Source organism: Aptenodytes patagonicus, chromosome 17, assembly GCF_965638725.1.
Source record: "Aptenodytes patagonicus chromosome 17, bAptPat1.pri.cur, whole genome shotgun sequence".
Classification (NCBI taxonomy): domain Eukaryota; kingdom Metazoa; phylum Chordata; class Aves; order Sphenisciformes; family Spheniscidae; genus Aptenodytes; species Aptenodytes patagonicus.
In genome coordinates, this window is record NC_134965.1 from 346,327 (window position 1) to 372,684 (window position 26,358).

The 26,358-nt window shown below is 53.1% G+C and overlaps 1 protein-coding gene across 1 annotated transcript in view; it reads right to left on the reverse strand.

Annotated features, from left to right (window-relative positions):
- Window positions 1-26,358, reverse strand: part of STX1A (syntaxin 1A) — a 97,310-nt gene that overhangs the window by 23,368 nt on the left and 47,584 nt on the right. Inside the window, exons 4-5 of the mRNA XM_076354399.1 lie at window positions 10,544-10,618; window positions 6,840-6,913 (exon numbers count right to left, since the gene is read on the reverse strand). Coding sequence (XP_076210514.1) covers window positions 6,840-6,913; window positions 10,544-10,618 — 149 coding nt within the window. The remainder of the gene's footprint in view (window positions 1-6,839; window positions 6,914-10,543; window positions 10,619-26,358) is intronic.

Consider the following 26,358-nt stretch of genomic DNA (forward strand, 5'->3'; position numbering starts at 1 on the left):
TGGGGCTCCCCACAACACATCGCACGGGAGTGAAGCCAGTTGAGGCCACCAAGGTGGTCTGGGCTGGAGCACAGGACAAATGAGGACAGGCAGGGTTTGGCCAGCTGAAGGTGACAAAGCTCAGGGGGATCTTATTGCTGCCTACAACAACCCAGTGGAAGAATGGAGAGAAGCTGAAGCCAGACGCTTCTTGGAGGTGCACAGGGGCAGGACAAGAGGCGACAGACCAAGCTGGGACACAGGGAATTCCAGTTAAATATTAAGGGGGAAAAAATCATCATAAGGGTGGTCAAACACTGGACTGGGGCCCAGAGGACCCATGGACCGATGCCCATGGCATCTCCATCCTTCTAGATACTGAGAACGCAGCTGGACAAGGCCATGAGCAACCTGATGCGGCTGGCACTGCTCTGTGGCAGGGGCTGGGATCTCCTGAGCTCCCTTCTCACCAGCGTGCTGTGATCCCATGACAAGGAACAAACCTGTGTGCCAGATTTCTAGTTAGGCTGTTGATTGTCCCTGGATGGCCGGGAGTCCAAGGGGGACACCCATGCTACAAACACAGCCAACACCAGCTGCAATAGCTCCATTGCAGTGTGGTGCCCCCACTGAGGATCTGTCCCAGGGCACCAAAAATTCAAAATCACACCAGCAATGCACTGGGTACCGGGGCAAAACCAATGCAAGCAAGGGCCAGGGACTTTTTCACACCAATGTTATGTTCCAGCCAGAAAACTGCCTTAACTCAAGCTCACCCCACACTGTTCCCCGGGTGACAGCTACAGCAGTCGCATCGGTACAGCTCACCCGTCAGGCACACACAGCCCAGCAGTGCTGCTTGCCAGCCCTGCCAGAGCTGTCAGCTCCTCTTACCAGCAGTGCACGGTGACAAGCAAAGCCAGCAACGTAACCCTGGGACAACACCGCTCTGCGCCCAGATCACCTCCCGCCCTGCGCACGCGAGCAGGCACGCTGGGCACGCGCACCGCTGGGCACAGGGCCCCAGCATGGGGTCGGCATCCCTGGGAAGGTGAACAGCTGCAGAAGCCCGGAGTTGGAGACCACCCAGGTCAGAAGCCAAAGCCCCGAAGTGGAGCAGTGTGCTACATCGCCCACCTCGGCCTCCCAATGCAGGGGCTCCAAGCTGCAGCCCGGAGGAGCTCCTCTCCCCGACTACCTGCAGAGCCTAGAGAAATGCTAAAAAATGCCCAAATTACAAGAAAATCTCCCACTTCCTTGACTGAGTGGTCCATGGCTGAGAGAGTTGGGGTTGTTCTGCCTGGAGAAGAGAAGGCTCTGGGGAGACCTTACTGCAGCTGTTCAATATATAAAGGTAGCTTATAAGAAAGATGGACAAAGACTTTTGACCAAAGCCTGCAGTGACAGGACAAGGGGCAACGGTTTTAAACTGCATGAGAGTAGGTTTAGGTTGGACATAGGGAAGAAATGTTTTATGATGAGGGTGGTGAGACGCTGGCACAGGTTGCCCAGAGAAGCTGTGGATGCCCCATCCCTGGAAGTGTTCAAGGTCAGGTTGGGGGTTTGAGCAACCTGATTTAGTGGAAGATCAGGCAGGGGGGTTGGATCAGATGATCTTGGTCCTCTCCAACCCAAACCATTCCATGAGTCTGTGGTGGAGCAGAGCCCTGAATCCCGCTCTCCCATGTACCAGGATGATGTCTGAACCACAGAGCTTCAACACGAAGCAAATCTAAACCCTGCTCAAATTCACAGCCCTGGGCTACACAGCACCAATTTGTGGCCACCTCTAGTTTCCTCAGAAACTGCAGAAGTAATGCCTTTGCCTGGGAAACATGGACACACCACAGCTGCCACCAGCGACAGTCACCTTCGACTGCCACCTCCCTGCTCTCCCCCTCCCTGCCACTGCCACCCGGCACCTGCATTTGAGATGGCAAACAGTTCCTGAAGGGCACAGCAGAGCAGAAGGCCTGGTGGGGGTTTCACAGCACTGCTGTCAGCACACAGCAGTGTCTCTGGAGTGATAAAGGCAGAGGGGTTTTTTTTGGGAAGAGATCTGCTGACTCCCCCCGACAATGCCCAGCTAGAGCAGACCTCTGCCCTAACAGGATCGCCCCGGGGAGGGACAGGAGAGCTAGCGTGCAGAGGGACAAAGCTGCTGTCCTGCTTTGCGGTGTGCTGTTGCACCATACTTTGCTTTGGCTTTGCTATGCCCCAGCAATTCTCCTTCCCACTTGCTCTAGAGACAAGCCTTTCTCTTGCCCCAGTTTTGCAGAAGGCTGTTTCCCCACTGCCTCAGGCTCAGCCATGACAGCCTCTCAGCACTTGTGCAAGGCTGGGAGGATGCTGGGCTCCAAGCTGGAAGCTGTCTCTGCAGAGGTGATCAGTTAACGTCACTGCTGTATTGATTCGGCACCGACTGCGGCATGGGAGAGCAGACTACGCGAGTGCCTTCCCAGACTGAAAAGGAGATAAACTATAAACGCCAAAACTCCTCTGGCTTCACTGCAGAGTGCTCAGAGAAAGTAGGATTTTTACTGAGCTGTATTTGTGCATAAACCCCCTGTGAGAGCAGCAGATCCATGCCTGGATCCCCACCCCGGGTGCTGAAGAGCAACGCTGGCAGCTCCCCTGGCCTTTATCAGTTTAATGATTTGCTAAAACACAATCTTCGCTGCAGAACAAGGCCTTGCTCCTCTGCTCTGAGACGCCTCATTTTCATCCACATCCTCCAGTACGACCAGCGAGGGCAAGGCACTGTAGCTCGCCCTGCAGCAATGCAGAGGCAGATTCCACTGCTGCACCAATGACTGCGTCTTGCCAGGTGCTCTCTCACCAAAGGATCACCAGAAGGTTGGCCAACCTGCAATAAAAACTACACAGCAACCCTGCATGGTGGGGCAGAAGACAAAGCTTCAGCCCAGAGAAGGCTGATTTTAAGAAGTTGCGATGATGAGACACGCGTGACAGGCTCATACGCCCTGTACCAACCATGCAGTCATCCCGCGGGTGCCCTGGACCCTTGCAACGCAGATGGTTTGCCTGGCCACCACACTGTGACTCCCCCCAGGGAAACGTCTCCAGCCTGGCTGAGCTCTCACCACACAAGCCCATGGCCAAGCCAAGGACAGGCAAGGCTGCTTAAAATATAGACATGCACCAAAGCAGCTCAGCACCAGAGTGTTGCAACTGAGCTAGCAAAGCTCAGCGTGAGACTGCACCGAACAGAAGGCGATTTATTCAATAAAAATAAATTTAAAATAAAGCGGGTTTCACTCCCTCCTGGATTCACTCATTTTCTGGTGCCCCAAACTCACATTGCATCACAAGATGTACAGCCAGCAGCGCTTGTGTGTGACATGTCCTACAGGTCCCCCTCATCTCCTGGGTTCTTTGTTACTGGTGGCCACAGAGGGGTTTGGGATGCACCTTCTGTGCTCGCCAGGAGCTGCCAGCAACACTGATCTTCCACCCCATTGACCTGTCCTGCCTCAGGGCCATTAGGCAGCACAGCTGATTTACAATTACGGAAAGATTTAAATTGCATGGGACCTTCAGAGGTCCTCTCACCTCCTGTCCTGGAGCAAGCTGCCCAATGGTTTTCCACCTAAGCCTTCTTAGAAGCTGCATGTATCCATGCTGGCATCTCGATGACCTTTTGGGTTAGGTGCCATCAACCCATGCCAGTCTTGCATCCCTTCTGCCATTCCCTCTGCTGCTTCCATTTGTATACTTCCATTCAATTTATCTAACTCTTTCTTACCTCTCCCTACAGGAGACACACAGGACACTGCCTGCTCATGAGCAGCGGTCCCCAGACTCACCGCTTCTGCAGGACAAAGTGAGAGCACAAAGAAGTGCTTGTGCCATTTCGCAAGGCATAAACATTTCAACAACATCTCTGTAGCAAGGACCAAGAAAATGAACACTGCAGAGCACAGAGAACAGTCCAGAGAACCACGAACCACGCGTGGGAAGTTGGAGATAAGGGGACCTGCGGGCTGAGCAGGCACCTGGGGTCACCCACGTGTGATCCCCCCTGCAGCGAGACCCCCACGACAGCCTGACACACGGTGGTTTGCAGGAGAGAAGGGACTCTCTCAGCCTATACATGAGCCAGTAGCTTTAGAGTCCAGGTAGCTGTAGAGGGGGCAGTGCTAAAGTCAGATCCCACGGCAGGGTGCAGCAGCACCCAGGAGCCGGCCACGGCTTAGGCACACAACTATCAGTGGATGGCCTGATCCTGCCATCAGGACCTGATCACTCTTGTACAGCAGGGACAGGTTCACCCATCCTCAACACGGGTCTGCTGGAGCATCACCCTGGTGCCCCCAAAAGCAGCAGTACCCCAGCACAAGTGGAAGGGAGAAGCCGGGTCACACCCCACACTTGAGAAGGCCCCCATGGACGCACTTCCCCACCGCGCCCATGGCCTGGGTGACACAACAAAGCCAACACCGAGCAGACACAACACCTCTCTAGAAGGCCCTGGAGGGAGCTGCTCCATCGAGGGTGATACACAGATGACGGGGGAAGCTCTTGTCAAACAGTTCATGCAATCAAGCCTCTGACTTTCCTTCTGGCAGATGGAGGATCTGAAGCCGTAAAACATCATGTTCTTTCACAATCACTTCCCCATGAGAATTAACCCACATTTTCAGCCCATTACTGAGTAGTATGGCCAAGTTATACCACCTCTAAATGAAACACTTGTTTGCTTTGTACACTTTTTCTGGAGAAGACAAATCTCCTCTGTCTAGTGCCATTTCATCAAGCTAAACTAGTTCAGCTTTCAGAGCTCAGGCCATAGCTGACAACGGATGGACTCAATAAAAAAATGCCATGGTCACACAACACAAGATGCCAACCCAGCACAAATTCACTCTTTTGGATCCACTTTCCTCTAAAACCTGGAGTTAATGACGTGTTTGTGGGTGCAGTGTCAGGTGCCACCTACCCTCCTGCACGTGGTGCAAGCAGATTATGGCAGCTCTGGCCAGCACGAAGTCTTGCACACATGCTGGGGCCAAGGTGCCACCGCATGCCTATGCCTGATCCAGGTAAATTTGCACTGCTGGCTGATCCAACAGAGGCCACTAGAGCCACGGCCTTGGTCTCTCCTGCCTCCATCCCGACATGCTCTGCAATCCTGGGATGTCCAAGACAATTGCATAGCTCTGACCTCAGAAAATCAGTAAAAGCATGTCCTATTTTCACAAAGTACACATTATTTAGGAATTCAAGCCCTAGTTTCAAAAGCAGCTGGAGACCATGGGTAACCTTGTCTTATGAGACCTCAGGTCATCAGCAGTCAAATGCTTCTGACTTAACCTGAGATCTGTAAAATTCCGCAGCCTGTATGAGGGGTGTACGAAGCTCAGTCATCTCCCCTGTCCCCAGCTCCCCCTCAATGTGCTTTCCCTCGGCACCCCCCCAGCGCTTTGCACTGCCTTCCTGGGTCGTGCCTGCCTGCTGCTTCCCCAAGGACATTTTCTTTTGGCACTTTCTGCCAAGTCGTTGGCCTTGCCACAACCCCATTGACTGTGCTCTCTCTGTTCATGTTCTCTAAGTCTTCCCCCTAGCACCCACCACGGACATCAGAGAGATGTTTGTGACCTGTCCTCACTTTCCAGCTGCCTCAGGCCAGGACCCGAGCAGTGCCCAGCAGGCACGTTCTGCAGCAATCAGACCTTCCCACTGCAATCAGTTGCTCCTGACAGAGAAAAGCCTCTCTACAAGACATTCCAAAACTTCTTTCATCAAATATTTCTAAGCTATTTCTTGACTTCAGGGGGGTGGGAGGGGAGTTACTCAGAATTGTAGGAAAATTCAGGCTGGAAGGGACTTCAGAAGGTCATGCAGCCCAACCTTAGGCTCAAAGCAAGGTCAGTGACTTCCAGTTTCTAGCGCGTGCTGTTGGACCCACGGACAAGCCCCATGTCCCTCAACCGCCATCTCTTGTAGAGCCAACACGCTCCACCCCGCCTTGGCTGCAGACAGAAGCATGAACAGCACGACCTTTCATCACAACTGAGCATAACGCAGCCTCGGGACCACCCAGGTGGAGGAAAGAGAGGTGCACCCCATCTCTACCTCTACCCCTGGATAACCCTGCTAAGAAGCCCATCTTCAGGAAAAGGTGCTATTTATTGGTGGTTTCATGGGAACAAGAGGAAGAATTGTGTCAGCCCTTCAGAAGTCTAACGTTTCCTGGACTGTGAAGCCACATCGATGCCCGGTGGAGGGGCAACCACAACCCCAACAGGGAAGAACATTTCCAGCAGGCTGCAGGCCCGCACAGTGCTCTCTGAAAGACCACCCATCTTCTTTGATTAAGTGAAATTTTAGGTGAGTTACCCAGCTGCATCAGTAAGCCTTGGTCTCATTTACGAGCTGCTCAAGCATCCTTCCAGGCACTACAGAAACACACAGAGACTTCAGGTTTCTGAACACATTGCAGGCAAATGTTCTCCCCCCAAACCTGGCACTTCAGGAAGGCATTTTTGCTCCAGTCAAAAATCACCTTTAGTGAGATGCTTAACACGGATGTGCAGAAACCCACCCGCCTGTTCATCCACGCAGACGCTCAGACTTGCACACAAGGACGAAGCCGATGCACGCTGCCCTCCCCTCCACAGCTCCCTCTGCGCATACTTATGTCACGGGTCTTTCAGGCTGGCTTTTTTGCTGATCTATTCGGAAATGTGCTGCATTACTTTGCCCAGTATTTGCACACCAGAACCTGATTGCTCTAAACCCAAGCACAGCCCTCCTCTCCCATCACCTCCTGGGATCCCTCAACTGCCTCCAGCCACTTCCCGTCCTCCCCTTCCCAGCGCCACAGAGCAGAGACTCACCTGAGTTTTCCTTATCCGCAGGTCAGCAGACGACCTGTTCAGTCCTTCCTCTTGTTCAATACTCTGCTCAATACCTGGTCAGGGTAGAAGGACACAGATTATTTTGTGCTGTTTAGAGAAGGAAAAGGGATTGTTTGGCAAAGGGACTGTAAAAGATTGAAGCCTGTGAATCGAGGAGCATCTGGCACTGAGCAGCCCCCAGCTCCTGACTCTAGCCCGCGATTTAGCCTGGACTGGCAGCAAAGCCCCCTTTCATTACTGCAAAGCACTCAGTGCCTGGCCACTGGCTGAGACTTGGTGCTGTCAAGGACAGCATCTGTCACCCCCAGGCTGGTGAGGATTTCAATACAAAACTGACGTAATGCTCAGGTCTGATCTCCGCACTTTCCAGTATTCAAACAAAATGGAGTGCTGTTCTCCCCCTGCTACGCAGGACGAGGAAACCCAGAGCTAAAATGTCTCTGCAAAATACCAAAGCTCAAGACTTCTCCAGGGACCCTAAAAACAGTAGGTCTGCCAGCTGCCCGGCCTTGCACAGGGAGGACCCACCAGGCTGGCAAGAGCGCGCTTCATCTTGCTGAACAGTCCTCTGCAGCAAAGCAGAGATTTTCCCTTTTAATTATGCCCGGTAGTGCAGCTAAGTGAGACGAATTCCTCACTTGTCCAAAGACCATAAATAACAGCAGGGAGGCACACTGCCCTGCTCAGCATCCCACCGTGGTTTGGGCAGGGAGAGAGCACGGGGTTGCAGGGCAGGAGGTCTGGCACAGAGCAAGGCAGTGCAAATCTGCTCCTCAAGGCCAGCTTGGGACATGCTAATTCAAAAACTTAAATTCAGGGACTTAAAAAGCCTGTAAGAAAGCTCCCGTCAGCAGGCTGGCCCAGTGTGCAGAGATACATGTCTCCATATAGACCACCAGGTGTGAGCTGGTGGCATCCCCTGAGTTTGGCTGAAGACCCCATTCCCAATGCAGATGTCCCACAGCTCTCTGAGCCTGGCTGTCCCCAGCACCTTCCACGCTGGAGCAGGTCCCATGAGCCCAGGCATGGGGCAGGTTCTTCCTGCAGCAGGGGATCCCCATTCCCTGGAGCTGCCCCGCAGCTCCCCATCACCATCCAGCACAGCAGGGCAGAGTGCAGGACACCACCACCACAGTGGGCATCTGTGTTTCTGCTGCGTGCTGGTTAGCGTGGGTGGCCCCACAGTACCACCTTGCAGAGAGCAGCAGCGCTGTAAGGAAGACTGTGGGCCTGGGGAACCCTTCGTGGTGCTGGCAGAGGGCATCCAACAGCACAGCATGCTCGGGGGAAGTGCTGAAGAACATCAGCACAAATTCTGCACTCCCTCCTAGTCTATCCTGGAACAGGCATCTGTATCTAGAGCTTATCTGAAAAGTCCCGTCCCACACAGCCGGACAGCCACGGCACTTCTCCTGTGCACCCCCCTGCCTGCAAGTGCACTGGCTGCTGCCTGCCCAGCATATTTCATCAGCAATTGGTCTTCCTCCACACTTGTCATAAACGGTTCCCTGTTCCCAAGGAACAGTATTGGCAAACATTGTGCATTTATGACAATTAATAAAATCACATTTTCCCAAGAAGCTGGTAATTAGAATTAGCCACTGCATGAGCAATGTCTGTCCTAAAGAAGCCAATTTGTTGTCAGCAGATGGTGTTTTTGATCAGTTCTGACTGTTTTCTTTCATTGATCATGCCGGCCACGAGGCGATTTGGGACAAAGCACAAGGACTAATCATCCATTGCTCCAGGTAAATACGATACCAGTGAGTCTTTTCTGGAAGAAGGAAACAGGAATCGGAGCCTGTCCTGCAATCCTTCAGGCTCTCAAAGTCCCTTAAGAAACACAAAACAAAACACCTATGGAAAAGGATTTTTGTTTTGCACAGGCTAAACCCTGTCCCCACCTGGACACCAGGGATCCCAGTATAGCTGTGGGGGGCTCTGGTCCATGGGAAGGGATCCCCTGGTCTATGAAATGGGTAAGTTGGCCCCTAGCTCTCCTTCCTGGGTCTAGCTGAGATCACATGTCAGGAGGACAGAGGGCAGCAAGGGGACAATGGAGGTACAAGTCTCCTTCTGGCATACACATGGGACATGGCCACGCCAGTGGTGATGAACCTAACCAACGGCTCCAGCCATAGGTAAGTCCTTCACAACTGCGGGGCTCCCACAAAACCCTGGCATTAGGGAGAACACTGCTGCCTTGGGGGAAGCACCAGCTCCTCTCCCACCCTTCAGACACGGCTGGGTCTCCTGCAACAATCTCAACTAAATCCCACGCTGATGTCCAAGACCACTGCAGGCAAATCCGAGCCGTGCTGGGGTGATCTGCCTCCTGCCTCAAGATGCTGCCGTCCTCACTGACCCCCTGAATCTTCTGGGGTCCAATCTTGGGCTTTTGGGCTCGTCCGAGTGCTCCAGCACAACCCCGGCCATCGGTGGGGCTGACAGTCGTGTTGTTCTCACTCCCCACTTGTCAAAGAGACTGATTGACTCTTCTGATGGTGGAAACTAACAGTCATGTTGGCCGTGCTCTGTCCCTGCACTGCCCAAGGGAGACGCACGCAAAGACAACAGGGCATGCTGATGAGACAGGATAACCTTCCCTGAGCCCAACAGCCCCTTTCTTCCCCACCACCTGCTCCACAGAGCCCATGTCTGGGGGCAGCGGTGCCTCCTGCCCATCCCGGCTATGCTGCTAGCGTAGCCGGGATGGGCAGGAGGCACTGCTGCCTTGGGCAGAGCCACCAGCAATGCAGCCTGCACTGGGAATGGAAAAGCAAGACCAGCCCAGTGGGAGCAGGATGGAGGCAGCAAGAAGCACAAGCCCCAGGGCAGCACACCCCATGCCAGTACCCCGCCGGAGAGCCGTCTGCACCACCCGGCCCAGCCGGAGCCACACAGGGAAGAGGGACCATGGGTGTCTGGATGGGACCTCTCGGTGCTGCACCTGCCTAGGCTGCCCGTGCCAACCTGGCTCACCAGGGAAGAGCAAGCTCTTCTTGGAGGCTTGCAAGTCCCACAGCAGCACCTCTTCAACCATTCAGCCCTGGCAGCTTGTTTGACCATGCCGCAGGTTTGCTCAGAGCCAGGGCTCACCCGGACAGCACAAAGCCTACCAGTGCTGGCGGCACGGGACTTGCTTGTGGCCCCGTTCCCTCACCGCTATCCTGGGAACAGGGCACAAGCGGGCAAATTCACAAAGGGCAAATAAAAGCAGCTAGAGGATGCTAGGGGGAGGGAAGGTGATGCCCATCCCCAAGTGATCCTTGCAAAGCAATGGCAGATGCCACTTCTGTCTGTCCCTTCCCCCAGCTCTACGACCCCTCCCAGCACCAGCTGAGGTTGCCAGAGGACGCACAGACGGGGCCAGGCTGTGTGTCTGTAACCTGCCCTTTCCTACCTAGAGCAAACCACCCCAAAACTGTCTTGACCTGAGTCAAACATCAGCTGCTGCCGGCACAGGGTTGAGATGACAGCCAGGGCCCCATGGCGTTTCTGGTCATGGGGGACGAATGGGAAGTGCTGAGCAGTGGGAGCACGGAGCAGGACCCAGGGCAGCAATGCTCCCTGCCTGCTGCACCCCCAGCCCAGGATGGGAGCTGTGGTACCCACTGCCTGGGGCTGCAGGGCAGGAGCACAGCAGGCAGAGCCCCACAGCAGCATCACAGGCAAATACTCACTCTTTAGCTTGGAGCGCACTTTGTTCGCTGTCTTCTTTATGTCAGACATCAGCTCTTCCAGCTCCTCCTTCGTTTCTGGGGAGAAAGAGAAGAGCAAACACAGATGTGTTGGAGACAGCTAAAATCTGCTGCCTGGCCCCATAGCATGTGGAGACCAGAGCTGCGAGCACTCCCACCTCCAGACTGGGAGCACTTCCACTCCACACACCCTGCTGGACTCTCCTCACTGTCCTGAGCCTGGAAATAACCCTGCTGCTGGTCAGGCAAGCAGGGAGCCGGGGAGCCGTTCTGCAGGACCCCCTGCCCACACAGCCCTAACCTACCCTATACCCACCACTCTGCAGAAATTGGAAGGGAAGGGACACACAATCCACAGTGCCGGTTCCTGCAGTGGAGAGAAAACCACTGCTGCAAACCAAAAACCTTCTGCTCACCAAGGGCTGATCTCCCCAAGCCCCTGCCATGCAGGCAAGCCCTCCCCAGGGTGTTACAAAAGGTCACGTCTTCCACTGGCACCCCCTGACTAACAGCCAGTGTATGTGTGTTCACTCCCCAGCCTGAATTTGCTGCTTTTGGCAGAAAAGTAGGAGCTGAAGCAGCCAGAAACGGCCCCCCAGTCCCACAGCCCACATCTCAGGAATGACTCTGAGCAGCCCAGCAGTGACGGGAGGGTGTAAAGCAATTCTCGTATTTCAGGGGCAGGGGCACAGGAGTTGCAAATAAAAACAAGTACAAGCAAGTCTCTGTCCCCACGGGCATCCCATGCGTGCCTGCGCGACCTGCATGCGCTCCCACTGGGAAAAGAGCCCTGCTGAGCACGGAGCCCGTCGTGAGTCTCAGCATCTCCCCAAGGCCGCCTCTCCAAGACTGCGAGGGCTTTTTCAAGAGTCTCCCGGGCTGCCAGGACTATTGACTCAGCTAGAGAGAGGAGGAAACTACAGCATATGCCACACTTGAGAGAAGTAAATCAGCTGGGAAAGTTCTGAGCCCTGCCTGACCGATGGGATCTGGCACAGGGCTATCTGCCCTTACTCCTTTGAGCAAATGCCAGGAATCGGCTCTGAGCTCACCACCACTGACAGCACAACCATTGCAATGTCTCCGGGCACTTGTGTCTTGTAGGACTTTTCTCTGCATTGCAGCAGCATCTCCAAGCCACAAGCCATGCTTGGCAAACCCGGATCGGAGCAAAGCTCCTTGATTAGCCCTGCAGAGAAGGACTGAGGAATATTGGTGGGTGACAAATGGGACATGAGCCGGCAATGTGGGCTTGCAGCCCAGAAAGCCAAGCGTCTCCTGGGCTGCATCACCAACAGTGTGGCCAGCAGGTCGAGGGAGGGGATGCTCCCCCTCTGCTCCGCTCTCCTGAGACCCCCCCTGCAGCACTGCGTCCAGCTCTGGGGTCCCCGGCGCAAGACAATGGTTTTAAACTGAACGAGGGTGGGGTTAGGTTGGACATAAGGAAGAAATGTTGTACCATGAGGGTGGTGAGACGCTGGCACAGGTTGCCCAGAGAAGCTGTGGATGCCCCATCCCTGGAAGTGTTCAAGGTCAGGTTGGACGGGGCTTTGGGCAACCTGATCTAGTGGCAGATGTCCCTGCCCCTGGCAGGGGGGTTGGACTGGATGATCTCTGAAGGTCCCTTCCAGCCCAAACCGCTCTGTGAGTCTGATCTCAGCCAGGTTCCTCTCTCAGAAACGAGTGTCCTCAAAGGAGCCGAGAAGTGCAGGTGTGCCCCTCACCACGCTGTGCTTCAGAAACTGCCAGACCCCTCCGAGCGCAGCAGCAGGGCTGGACTGGGGGGCACAGCACCTGTGCCCAGCACGCAGGTACCCAACCATGCTCTGCCTGGGCAGCCCTTCATGCTGCGCAGCTGCAAAAAGGCTGGGCGGTACGAAATGCCCTGTGCTCGCCCATGGGCTTGTGGCAGCCCAGCTGGCTTGCCAGGGACGTAACTGTGCCCCAACCGTGGGACCAGCCAACCCCAAAACTCAGCAGTGAGACCAGCACATTGCAATATCTCAAGATCCAGATACTAAAGAAAGTACAAACCACCTGCCATTCAAATATGATTTCTCGGAAATGCTGCCACCCTAATGCTCCCTCTTGATTTTGATGAGATCAAGACTTACTTAATTAAATAAACTTTGTTTAATAGACTCTAGGCACATTAACTGAGTCATTTCAATGGCTGTGGTAGCTCTGATGCTGTACGCTCGCAGCTGGCAGTCACAGGCATAATTAGAAAATCATGATGATGGGAATGTGCTGGGGGAAGGTCACATCCTATCGACGGTTGTACACATTTCTGACTCAGAGCTAAGAGCTCCAGCACTATTGGGAAAAGGAGAAAATGAACACGTCTGCGAATACCTTCACCCCAGGCTCCAAGTATTTCTAAGCAAGCCAACACAGCGGCCTCACCAGGGGAAGTGGTACAATTATGTATTTGCTAGAGAATAAGCACAAATGCAGGGAAAGGAAGAGGACATTTCCAGTTTGAGTTCTCGTTTAAGTGACTAATTATTTATTTTTTTTCCCCGTTCTTGAAGAACTTGTATTTAATAAAGAAATAAACCAGCCTGGGCTGAGTAACTCCCTGCACCCAGACAGGCTGGGGCCAGCTGACGGGGAAGCAGACAAAGACCCAGGAGTGCCGGGGGACAACAGGCTGCCATTAACACGGGGACAGACCGAGAACTGGGTTTGTTCACCTGGAAAGGGGAAAGAGAAGGGGGTTCCTACTGCTGCCTACGACTACCCAGCAGAAGGGTAGAGAGAAGCTGGAGCCACACTTCCTGCTGGTCATTGGAGGTGACCTTCAGCTTCTTGCTGAAGCTTGGAGGTGCACAGGGACAGGACAAGCAGTGATGGACCAAGCGGGGACAAACAAAATTCAAATTAGATATTAGGAAAAAAAATTGTCATCATGAAGGCGGTCAAACACTGGAGCCAGAGAGGCTGTGGGATGTCCATCCTTAAGGATATTCAGCATGTGGCTGGGTGAAGGCCTGAGCAACCTGATCTAATGTACCTGCTGGAGGGTACTGGACCAGGGACCTCCAAGGTCCCTTCCCACCCATATCCACCTTCAATCCTACAAGACAATTTCACGTAACTCACTGCTATGTACTGTTCCTTCTCCCTGTCAGTTCAGGCTGAGGGATACACTGCAGTGATGCCATCACTGAGGACGCACAAGGCAAGTGGTGAGCGCAGGTGAACATCCCCCCGTGCTGGCCACTCAGGAAGGGGACAAGGACCACGTGAACGGATGGAGGGGACACGGGATGGGGAGCTAGGCTGACTTCCTTCACAATATTTCCAACTGAGCAGCAGGTGGAAAACACTCCTTCTGGCTGTCTTTGAGTCACAGGACATGTGAGGATTACTTGGCGACCTGGCAGGCACAGGCTTCCCAGACAATTATTTTCACATCCATGGCGTCTGTTTAAGTGACTCACTCAAATCTATTTAACCGTTCACGGCGAGTAACATTCAGCAACAGGAAGCTGGAAGTACCACAACATCACCGCCGCTACGGCCGGAGTCACCCCGGCGAGCAGAGCAGTGCTAAGGAGCAAGACGTGATGTTTAAAAGGACGGGCCAGGCTCCCTGCGTCTCACAGACCACCGGGACGGCTGCTCCACTCCTGCTGGCACTGAGCACAGCAGGGCAGCAGGGATGCTCCCATGGCCACCAGCACCGTGGGGCCGTGTCCCCAGTCCCCGCTGGGAGGGGGGAGGAGGCTTTGATCCAGGGTCGAGCCTTACGCCCCCGAGAAGCCCCAGGGCCCACTGTGACCTGCCCTGGAGGGGAGCCCAGGCAACACAGGGGAGGCAGGGGTGAGGGCAGGGGTGCAGGCAGCACTGGGACCTCTTTCTCCCCCCCCTCTGCCAACAGCACCGGGCACCGACCTGGCAGAGGGCAAATGCCCGGCCCAGGCTGGTAACACCACTCAGCTTCAGCACATCCTCAGCTGCTTGGGAAAGAGGAAAAACTGATTCCCTCATGCTCCCCTTCCCCGCAGCTCTCCGAGTTCCCAAAAGCGTCCCCCATGCTTGTCCCAAAGGGGACAAACACAAGGAACCAGCACCCAGAGCTGCCACATAGGATGCTACTCAGGGCGGGGGGGGGACTCCTGCCTGCAGCCCAACGCTTAGCATTGACGTTCACCATTATCAATAAAGGAGGAGGGAAAAAGCCTCCAAACCCCCCAGCAGTGAGCAGGAGGGTAGCAGCAGGCAGGCAGGCAGGCAGCAGACCACCACCCTTCACAGTTAACCGCAGGCGACTGACACCTGCCTGCTGCAGCACATCTGAGCATCACCGTGACGGTGACTTTGCACACATGATATGGTTCTCAGCCGTCGAAGCTTCCTCACTCACTTGTTGTTCGGATTAATAAACCTTCACCTCTTTGTGACCTGCAATTCTTTACTGACAACAACCAACCAACGTTATCAAGAAAAGTACAATTTCAAACTAATTCATAGCTGAGTTACCTGACAAAGCTAGGAAGAAGGATCTTTTCGGCAAAGAGTTAGCTCTTCCAATAAAAAATTAAAGAAGATCCTGACCACAGTTCCTCCAAGGAAATTTTAAAAAATAAACCTTTCTTGCCTTAAAATTTTTCTTCTGTCTCTTGCAGGTTGCCATTGATGTGCCTGTTTATCTTGGCACTTACATTTACGAATTGTAGGGTATTTTTTAAAGGCAAATGCAAAGAGGAAGCACAGACCTGGCAGCCCCACGAGCTATCCAGTCTCTGGGAGCAAACCATAAGGAATCCTTCCTAGGGATCTACGGAGTTGGTTGAAACATTTTCCATAGTGTTTCGTGGCCTTAAAGTAATAAAAATGAAACGTTTTAAAAACCACCAGGGAGGAGATTGGCTAAAAAGGCTGTTCCAGCCCCAAGCTGGGAACTACTGACCAGTCAGCCTCACCTCCATGCCTGATAAGATCATAGAGCAGATCCTCCTGGAAGACGTGTCGAAACATATGGATGACAGGGAGGTGATGAGAGACAGTCAACATGGCTTCACCAATGGCAAATCGTGCCTGACTAAGCTGGTGGTCTTCTACGATGGAGTGACTGCATCAGTGGACAAGGGAAGAGCTACAGATGTCATCTACCTGGACTTCTGTAAGGCCTTTCATATGGTCCCCATCAACTTTCTTGCCTCTTACTTGGAGAGATATAGATTTGATGGATGGACTACAGATGGATAAGGAATTGGCTGGATGGCCACATCCAAATTGTTGCAGTCAATGGCTCAATGTGCAAGTGGAAACAAGTAATGAATGGTGTCCCTCAAGGGTCTGTACTGGGACCAATACTATTTCCTATCTTCATCAACGACACAGCGGGATCGAGTGCACCCTCAGCAAGTTTGTGGATGACACCGAGCTGAGTGGTGCAGTCAATACGCTGGAGGGAAGGGGTGGCATCCAGAGGGACCTGGACAGGCTGCAGGAGTGGGTCCGTGCGAACCTCATGAAGTTCAGTCAGGCCAAGTGCAACGTCCTGCACCAGGGTAGGATAAACCCCCAGTACCAGCACAGACTGCGGCATGGATGGATGGATGGATGGATGGATGGATGGATGGATGGAGAGCAGCCCTGTAGAGAAGGACTTTCCAGCTGCAGTCTCATTTGCCAAAAGAGATTTGGGGCATCTATGACCTCTGTGCAGTCCTTCAGTTCCCAAAGGCTGATGTTCCTTCTTGGAAACGGAGCTCAGACTCTGACATTGCAACTTATTTATTCAAGCTAAATAAAACAAGAAGAAAAAAATTAGATGCTCAGTTTTCAAGATGCTGACTCAACCCTTTACTAATTTTCTAGAGTTTTTTCAACTCTGACCAATAAAACCATTTGCAGCGGGTATGACAGAATGGGGGGGGCACGCAGAGGGGTGGGCAGGAGAGAGCTGCGCGATCACTGCCCCAAGCAGAGCCAGGATTGTCCCTTCCATGCAGAAGCAACACAAGGAGCTCCAGCTGCTTGCCAAGCTGCAGAAATAGGACATGGAGATGCCGTCCATCTGCCTTCGCCAGGAGCGAGGGCATGGGAGACATCCAGTACCATAGTGAGGGGCCAGCAGCCCTGGGATTTTTAACTTCCAGCGTGCCAGGAGGGACAAATCCTGCTCAAGATACAGCAAGGAGAGACACTGCTGGGGTTTAATGTCAGTGCAAAATGTCACAAGGCTTTTACACAGGAGCAGAACAGAGATGATGCACAGAAGGGTCTGAAAAGATCTTATGGATCCTCTGGGACTAAAGGCTCTCCCCGAAACGCCTCATCTGTACCATCCAGCTGTGTTTGGAAGTGATCCACAAGAGACTAAAATTGTAGCTTTTGACTTTTTAAGTCACTAAAAAAGGAAGCAGGTGAGATGTTTAACTGATGTTTCTAATACGTATTTTTAGGTAATTAAAAGCTGTTTATTGGTAACATCAGTGGGACTATGCTTATAAAATACCCTTTTGTATTAGCAGTGACGGATCCTGTTTCACACATCCTGGAAATCCAGCGTGCTCCTTGCAGGCTGCTGGTCCAGCCAGGCAAAAGCACTGAGCTGCAGTCACTGAGAAGCATGGAGTCCGAGTCCACTGGCCGGACACTGGGAGTTTTGCACCAACAACTGGACTTGCAACGACGGAGTGGCCATGGGCAGCCTCGCACCCAGGAGCCCAGCATGCAAAGCCCTTTCTCAGCCTGTCGCTGAGCTGGCCGACACACCCGAGGGTGTCCTCATCCCACGGCTGTGCTCCTCTGACTGCTCCTGCCGCTCCAGGCTGGCCTCAGAGCCAGAAAACCCACCTGGGAGGCAAATCTCAGGCTGAAGGGAGAGCCACGCTATGCATCAACTGCTTCTCCTGCAGCCACGCTTGTTGGTTGCTTATAATCCGGCAGCACAAATGATGGGATCAAAGTTTGCTTGCAACAAAGCATTTTGGTTTGGTGATGAACCTGTGCAAAAGGTGGAAGAGACAGAGACAGTACAGCACAGTGCCTCATTCCAGTTTCTCTTTTTTCGGAGAAAGTGTTGGGATATCATTTTTTTTCCAATTACTCGCACTAGAACAACAGTCTGCAGACGGTGATGAAGCACTAGGGTTGAAGGGGAGCCATGTAAATGCCATAACCCTGCCTGGACATTCGTGTGAGCTCGAATCCAACTCGTGCAACAACATGGCTCTCAAAATCTGCTGCCCGCCCTGCCTGCAGCAAGCTCATGGAGCCGCCTGCCATCACAGCTGTGGAAGGAACAGTTGGCATTCAGCAGCAAACCTAGTGGGACCCGCAGCTTGCCTCCAGCATCCCCGGCCCATCACGTCCCATGCTGGGACTCCAGCTTACAGCTCCATCAGAGCTGCTGTTCGGAAAGCAGGAGGTCACTGAGCTGACAGGAAATAGCAAGTATCAATAGCTCAAAGCAGGGGGAGTTTAGGAGATCTTTTAATTAATTTTTCAGCAATTACATACCCCGAGTTACAATGCAAGCTGAACAGTGTAGTTCTGTTTGCACAGCAATGAGGTCCTGCTAAAATGCAGCTCAAAGCAGGCAATGGGCCCAATGAAAGCACAGTAGTTTTGCACAGGACCGATCTGGTGGGCGCTGCGCAGGCGAGGGCGGGCGGCTGCAGCCAGCAGCCCACAACAGAGCTGCCTCCGTGAGGGGCACCCAATTAAGACAGCAAAATTTATGTGAATGAACAGCTTTGGATGGCTGCTCCCACCAGCTGCAAATGTGCCCATTTTTCAGAGATCTTCAGTCCCGGCTGTTTTACAGCATCGCCCGCAAGGTTTCAGGGCACCCACCTCTCTGGGAGCAATTAGCTGTCTGACGAGCAAACCACTCCTTCCCTTTCCATGGCCTCCTCCCATTTTCTTCCCAGTGGCCCATCCTCCCCGTGGCTCTCCTCCGAGCCTCTAATCCAGCCCCCATTAGCTCCAGGGTGGCACTAAACGCCATCACGAGCTGCGCTGCACGAGCGCCCTGTCCCTTTGCCGCCCGCTCCCATCCCGCTCGGGGCCAGAGGCAAACCCCGAGGGAGCTCCAGGATGGGTGCAGGGCGCAGTGGGACGGCAGTGCTGGGGCTCACGGGGAGCAAAGCTAACCCAGCCCTCCCGTGGGCACTCAGCGGGCAGAGGTACCAAGTAAAGCTGCTCAGATCTGTTTTTACAACACTGAACCGCATTAATTGCCTTACCCTCGTTTAATTCTCTCGATCGAATGCCACTTCAAATATTCCATTATTTTGCCCAGAAGCAAGGTCAGGTTAATCAGTCAATAATTACCCAGCTCATTCCCTCTCTCTTTCTTTAAAAAATTGACGCCGTGCTACCTCCCGAGCTCCTGATGCCCATCAGGTATGCGGAGACTTATTGGAAATCAACACTAATGGCAGATGCACCATCTTGCTCAGCTCTTGGAAAACCTCCCGATCGATAACTTCAGGTAGACTAGATCCAGTAGTGCCTACTTTTGGTACCAACTGTTTAGCAACAACCTGAATTACTGTCGGAACGTAAGAATTTAATCATCATAAGATACATCACGTGTTTTCTCAAACACTCAAAAAAGCATTTCCCGTATGTTTCTGTCCTTTGTGCATTATTCTCCCATTTTCCTTTATTAATGCACCAAAACGGATAAGAAGTGTCTGCTTTCTTTAAGCACGTCACAAAAAATTCAGACCGTCCTTCGGGCTGGTGCTTGCTGGGTTTTCCGGCTCCCTGAAACTCCCAGTTCCAGTTTCTGTGCCACTGGGAGAGGGTGGGAAAATATTCTCCTCCTCCCCACCACATGAGGGAAAATGAAGACAAATGTAAATCAATGGCAAGTAAAACTCCTAAAGTAGGAGTTAAAGAAACGTGGTCAGAAACGCAAAAGGACACAGTGAGAATATAGTGCTTTAAATTTATTCTGTGCACACACGATGTAAAGGAGCAAGTCATGATCATCTGCACCAAAGCTGCTCGCTTTTAATCTTGTACTCGGTTCCCCTTTATCTGCTGAGACAAAAAGGGGATCGAGGCTCTTCGGCATGGGTATGGCACATTTGCATGACGGGAAGATTGGCTTCTCACTTCTACAACCTCAAGGCTGTCATGCTGACGCCTGGCCAGCCCCGGTGCTGAGACCTGCACACAAGCAGTGCTGCTGCACAGGGGGTCCTTCCCGCCCAGGCTGTGGCGAGGGGATTTCACACTCCAGCGACGCAACTCTTTCTTCCAGGACTCAGTAACATGAACTAGGCTGAACTCAGGATCACAAACCACCAATTGCAATTCTCTGGTTTATTAATTGGTCTTATAACAGAGATGTCTGGGGCAATTAAATAATTCCTTTTTGTCCCATGCTTTAATCATAGGATCATGGACTCACAGGATGGTTTGGGTTGGAAGGGACCTTCAAAGGTCATCCAGTCCAACCCCCCTGCCAGGGGCAGGGACATCTGCCACTAGATCAGGTTGCCCAAAGCCCCGTCCAACCTGACCTTGAACACTTCCAGGGATGGGGCATCCACAGCTTCTCTGGGCAACCTGTGCCAGTGTCTCACCACCCTCATGGTACAACATTTCTTCCCTATATCCAACCTAACCCCACCCTCGTTCAGTTTAAAACCATTGTCTTGTGCTGGGGACCCCAGAGCTGGACACAGTGCTGCAGGGGGGGTCTCAGGAGAGCGGAGCAGAGGGGGAGCATCCCCTGCCTCGACCTGCTGGCCACACTGTTGGTGATGCAGCCCAGGAGACGCTTGGCTTTCTGGGCTGCAAGCGCACGTTGCTGGCTCATGTCCCATTTGTCACCCACCAGTATCCCCCAGTCCTTCTCCGCAGGTTGCTCTCCGTCCATCCATCCATCCATCCGTCCATCCATCCATCCATCCATCCATCCCCCGGTCTGTGCTGGTACTGGGGATTGCCCTGACCCAGGTGCAGGACCTTGCACTTGGCCTGGTTGAACTTCATGAGTTTCACATGCCTTCATAACTTTATTCCTAGCAATCTGGCTGTATACTAAAGCACCTTCACCCATTCTTCCCTTTTTATCCTCACCTCCTTTGGGAGGTCAGCTCTGATCCACCCTCAGGCAAGCACTCATCCTGCGATCAGTGTGGTGACCCAGCCGTGCTCTCCACCACCCCTCAGCACCCCAGCCCATGCTGCTTTCTCCCCGGGCCAGGAATAGCACTTGTTTATCTGACCCTTTTCTAGAAGGCTGTCACTGAATGCAACCCCAGCTGAATCAGACTGAGTTAAAAAAAATAAAAATAATAAAAAACAGTTTTGGACCTCTCCAAACCCCAGAGCCCAGCGCTGGAGGCAGAGCTCTGGAGGGCCACCAACCATCCCAGGTCACGTCAGATGCCGCTCCGCAGGACTGCACGATCATACATGCCACAAGCCTACATCAGGACCTACATCAGACATCTCCCCTAGCCTGTCTGGTGGACCAGTCCCCTTGGGCAGGGGCAGGAACAGCTCTGCTGGGAGCAGAGGGCTCCCACAGGGAAGGTCCCGCAGGTCCACCAATGCAGCCCACTTCTGCATGACCCACCGTGGGCCCAGCAGTTATTTGACCCAGGACACACCATGGCTCTTCCCAAAAGCAGTTGTACCCCAAACGCCATATTTAAATTGTTCAGGATGAGAGAGCGACTCCAAGCTAGAGAGCCTGTGCCAACGAGGGACCCTGGCCACTGTGCAGACCGAAGGGCGGTGGAGAAGCAGGGCCTGATCGAGGGACTGGGTCCACAGGAGGAGAGACGTCCTTCACCCCACGCACAGGTGGTGCAGATCACGTACGGTGACCCCATTTGGACAAAGAGAAACAGGGCTTCGTGCAGAAAGGCAGCCAGCCAGGGAACTGTGGAAAGGTTATTTTTAGAGTTGCACATTTCCATGATAAAGAGCAAGTATTACCTCTAGCTGGAAAGAAAACTTTTTCTAGCTCTGGTGGAAAAAAATGACCCAAAGAAGTCCTACCACCTGGAGCTTCAGCTGCAAGAGAACACTCTTCAAGATGCTGTTATTCGGTACCCAAAGCAGCATGTGCGAAATAAAGCCCCAGAAAGCACCCACCGAAGAGTTCAGACACCTCTGCTGCCCAATCCAGCATTTTTTTCTTAAAAAAATGGCCTGATTTATATTTTTAAACACGGACTGAAGTGCAGGGAACTGTGTGACTGTTCACTCAACTCCTGCTCGGATTTTGGCTAACACGCTGGGAGCAGCACCATTAGGTCCAAGCGAGGACAACACGGAGGCAGGACACGGTGGCCAGAAAGGGCTAAAGGTCATTCTGCAGCCACTGATGCCTGCAGCTGGCTGTCTCCTGCAGCCTTCATCCTTGCATATTGGTTGTCTGGCGGTTTCTTCAGAATCCACTAACTCATGGAAATGGTAAAGACCAAACTTCCAAGCTGGAAGGTATAACCACGTCAGCTTACCCAAAAAGTTTTTTAAGCGGATCCAACAGCAGCCAGACTGCTGAGGCTTTCGTGCTTCCCGGTGTGATACAGGCAACGCCTGCACCGTGACAGAGGAGGAAGGATGAGCACTCTCACCCTCTGCTCAGTAACTGTTTTGCTCATAGATGCATGAGTTACAAGTTGCAAGTTATGATTTGCAAGTTATGAATTAGAGAACTTTTGAGTTAGAAACCTCATGAATTAAGTGATGGATTAGTGAATTCATGTTAGACTAGTCTGTGCAAAGGGTATTGAGCCCTTGTTTGTCTTGTTTGCTTTCTTTCCTAATGAGTTCATAAAACAGTTTAATTTACAGAGTATGTTGTCCTGTAAATTTGAGAGATCCAAATGGACCATGACAAACTGCATTGCCCGTGGCCCATTCCCAGGCAGGCTGGCAGGTTGTTCTGCTGTTGTGGTGCAGAACTGTGCCCCTCACCCCTGACTCTCCCCATTCTCTCCACCCTGGGCCCTGAGCAGGGCAGCAGCCATCTGATAGCTCCCAACTTCGGCTGGAGCTTCCACCAGGTTTGCTAGGGCAACACCCTGTCCAGGTCAACCAGTCATTGCAACCTGCAGCTCTGTTGGGTGTCAGAGTAGATGGCTTTGGGCACAGGGAGGCCAGGAAGGTCCCTAAGAGCCACCCGCTGCACGGCAGCCTGCTGTGTCTTCATAAATAGCAACACACGAGCAATAATCATAATGCATTTAATCTACAAAGGAAAATGGGCTTTGGTCATCGGGAGGCTTTAGCAGCAGCCCAGGTCACAGAGTGTCTCTAAAGAGGCAGCAGTAAAGGGATGGGAAATTTCAAAAAGGGAAAAAAATCCACCTCACAGGGCTGGGCATTTGCTCAAATATCTTTTTCATAGAGTCACGGACTCACAGAGTGGTTTGGGCTGGAAGGGACCTTCAAAGATCATCCAGTCCAAGCCCCCTGCCAGGGGCAGGGACATCTGCCACTAGATCAGGTTGCCCAAAGCCCCGTCCAACCTGACCTTGAACACTTCCAGGGATGGGGCATCCACAGCTTCTCTGGGCAACCTGTGCCAGTGTCTCACCACCCTCATCATTTCTTCCTTATGTCCAACCTAAACCTTTTTGCTAAGCCACTGGCAGGGACGGTGCTGGCACAGGCTGCAGAGCCTCTGCGGCTGCCTGCTCTGCCAAGCCGCTGCTGAAGACCCTCCAGGGCAAGGCCAGCTCTCCCCGACTTCGGGAACTGGCTTCATTCACTGAGGCTGGCATCACCCAGGCCCCCCAGGGCCACGGTAGGGGCAAACAGGTGACCACAGTGGGACGGCAAGGTTTGGTCCATCCATCCTCTCCTGCACTCAGGTCTCCAAACATAAAAGCAAGCCAGGTCCGTGCCTTCACATAAGATGCATGTGCTGGGGCTGAGCCCTCTTCCACGATCCCCATCACAAGGCTGGCTCGCTGCCGAGCTCTTTTGTTTGTTTGTTAATTTACAGAAATCAGGAAAAAATTGTTCCCAATTAGGAACTTCCCCCTGATCTGGCTCACGAGCACGAGATCACACCCACTGCTGGCTGGAGACCTCCCTCCCCACGCAGGGCGAGCACATCAGCAGCCCCTGACCAGTCCTCCCTGCCACCATCGCCCAGCCCTCCCCAGCATCTCCCCATCGACCAGCCCCGGCGACTCTTGAGGCTCTGCTGCTTGTGAGCCCTTCCTGGCCTCCCCCTGTCCTCGCTGCCCGAGCCAGCAGGGACCCAGCAGCCTGCGGCCGCAGGCAGCACCGGGAGCTGCGTACCATGGCAGGCAGTGCCGACGTGCTCCCCTGCACGCTCACTCCAGCCTCCCTCTCCTCCCCAGTGCGGCATCAGCCACCAGCGTCACCGGCATGTCACCAGCTGCCTTTTCCACAGCGCTCATTAATTCATCAGAGGGGAAATCTCCCCTCTGATGGAGGAGGGAACAGGGAATCCTGAAAGCAAGGGGACCGCTGTTACCAGCAGACCTTGCCTGCTCCCTGCTTCACCGCTCCGAACTTACAGCACTGTCCTTGCCCAGTGCCCCTCAGAGAAGGGCAGGTTACCTCTGACTGCTCGAAATAAAAACGAAGAAACTGGGAATGGTGGTAGGAAGGCAGGAAAACCAGCTTGTCTTTACAAGGAAGATGAAACAACAGAGCTTGAACGAACAGAAAATTTTGTAGAGACCCTACAAAATTACTGCAAAACAATGCAAGGATGCATTCGGGATGTACAGAAAGGAAGGGGAAAATAGGATGGATGCAGGTCTGGGATTGCACAGACCAACTGCCAAGTACTCATTCATCCTCCTCAGCTCTTGCATAGGAAATATTTGTGTGTACTGTCTCATGGTGGCCCCCATGCTTCTTCCTCGGCACCGACTCAGCCATTCCCTCCTGGCCCCACATCTCTGTAGCCTCCTCCAAAGCCCTCCACCCCCCCACTACATTGGACTCGTCTTGCTCCCGCCGTCTGTCTCCCTTAATTACGGCTTCCCCAGCCTGTTCCCTCTCCGCACGCTGGAATTCACCCTTCCCCTGCCACTTTACTCTCCAGATGTCTGTCTTTGCCAGGATTTGCCTTCCCCATTCGCAGCACTGCTCACTCTTAGCTAATTACCTAGCACGACAGCGGGCTCTGCCCTGCCAGCCTTCACGCTTTGCCCCAAGCATCTGCTGTTGGCAGCTGGCTGGCCAACCACCACTACCTGTCTAATCGTTTGCATACTTAAAAAAATCTCTTTAAAATTTAACTACTATGCAAGCAAAGCTGTCTGCAGGCACTCACAGCCCCTGCTGCACCTCCCTGCTGCCACGCGACTGAGCAACCCCATGCGTCTGACAGAAGAAGGTCCTCATGCAAGAGCATTGCCCAAGGCTCGCCCTCCCCAGGACCTCAGCAACTCCCGACACAGCCATAGGAGCCCTCCTCCTACCCAGCTTGCCCAGGAAGGGACGTCCCTCTCCCTGCAGGGTGGTATTTCTACCTTTTAGACAGCAGGTTTTGTACTCCCTGGGGGGAATCCCTGGGCAAAGCTCATACTGGGGTGTCTTCTAAACATCTGTGGGCAACCTGGGTCACAAGATGTGGCTGTGTCCCCCACCCTGTACACTACAGTCATGGTGCATGCTGGTCCTCCTCACCAAACCCTAATAGCAGCTTTTCCCCATCAACTGCCTTTTTCCAAGTTATACTGCTCCACATTTCTGGCCCCTCCATCCAAACCCAAAGCACTCATACTGCAGGCGTGGGGCTGCTCCATGCACAAAACACACGGCCATTGCCCGCACTTTGCATCAAGATGTGCATGCAGTTCTGCAGCGGCTCTCGCAGGGAGAGCAACGTTTTCCTCCAAGACTGCAAAGCCCAACTCTAACTCTCAGTGAATGACAGCTTTAATACACACAGGTGATGCTCAGGAAAGACAGCAGAAACCGCCAGCTGTTGCAGATGTGAAAAAGGCACTGCTGCTGAGCACACTTCAATGGGGTGGATCAAACACAGCTCAGAAGCAAAACTAGGTTCAGAACAGGTTAAGGTTTTAATCAAAGCAAAATGTGCAAGGAAGGAAAAGCGGCAAGGAGAGCCTATCTCTGGTTTTCCTGCAGTATATACTAGCCGGGGGCTAGGCAGGGACATACGGGTATATCACACCCGCGCCGCCAGGCTGGACACAGCAACCGGATGATTAAAGATTAGGAGAAATGATGAATGAATCCCATGCGGGGGTCACTCCTGGGTTAAGTTCAATTCAGTATTTTCATTAAGAGCTTGCAGGCTGGAGGAAAATCCACTCACCGGCTCGCAGAGGCGGCACAGAAGAGCTGTGCTTGCTTCACCTATCTGATTTAAAGGCACACTTGATTAATGACAAAACTAGGCTAAAAATCAATTATGGAGATACTGAAAAAGGACAAATCTCAGATGGTTCCCATGGAGAGCAATAATCTAATGGCCAAATACAACTCCAGGACTCCCAGTGTATCCACTCATACACTGGGAGGAGGTTACATGAGAGCCAGCAAGAAAGGCAGCAGCCGATGGCAGGACAATACATGCAGGGATTGAAGGCATTTTTGGGGGGGGAAACAGCAAATCTGAGCAGGACTCAGGTAGACAGCTGCCTCCCCGAGCTCAACACAGCACCGTGCTGAGGATGGGCAGTGCAGACAGGAGGGGCCTGTGATCCCGCCTCCGAATACAACATTGACCCTGTGTCCCAACAGTGCTTCCAGATTTCCCAGACAAGGATGTACCAGGAGAAAATCAAGAGCAACAGACGCTAGAAAGCAGAATTTCACCCAAGAGAGGTCTGGAGATGCTGCCT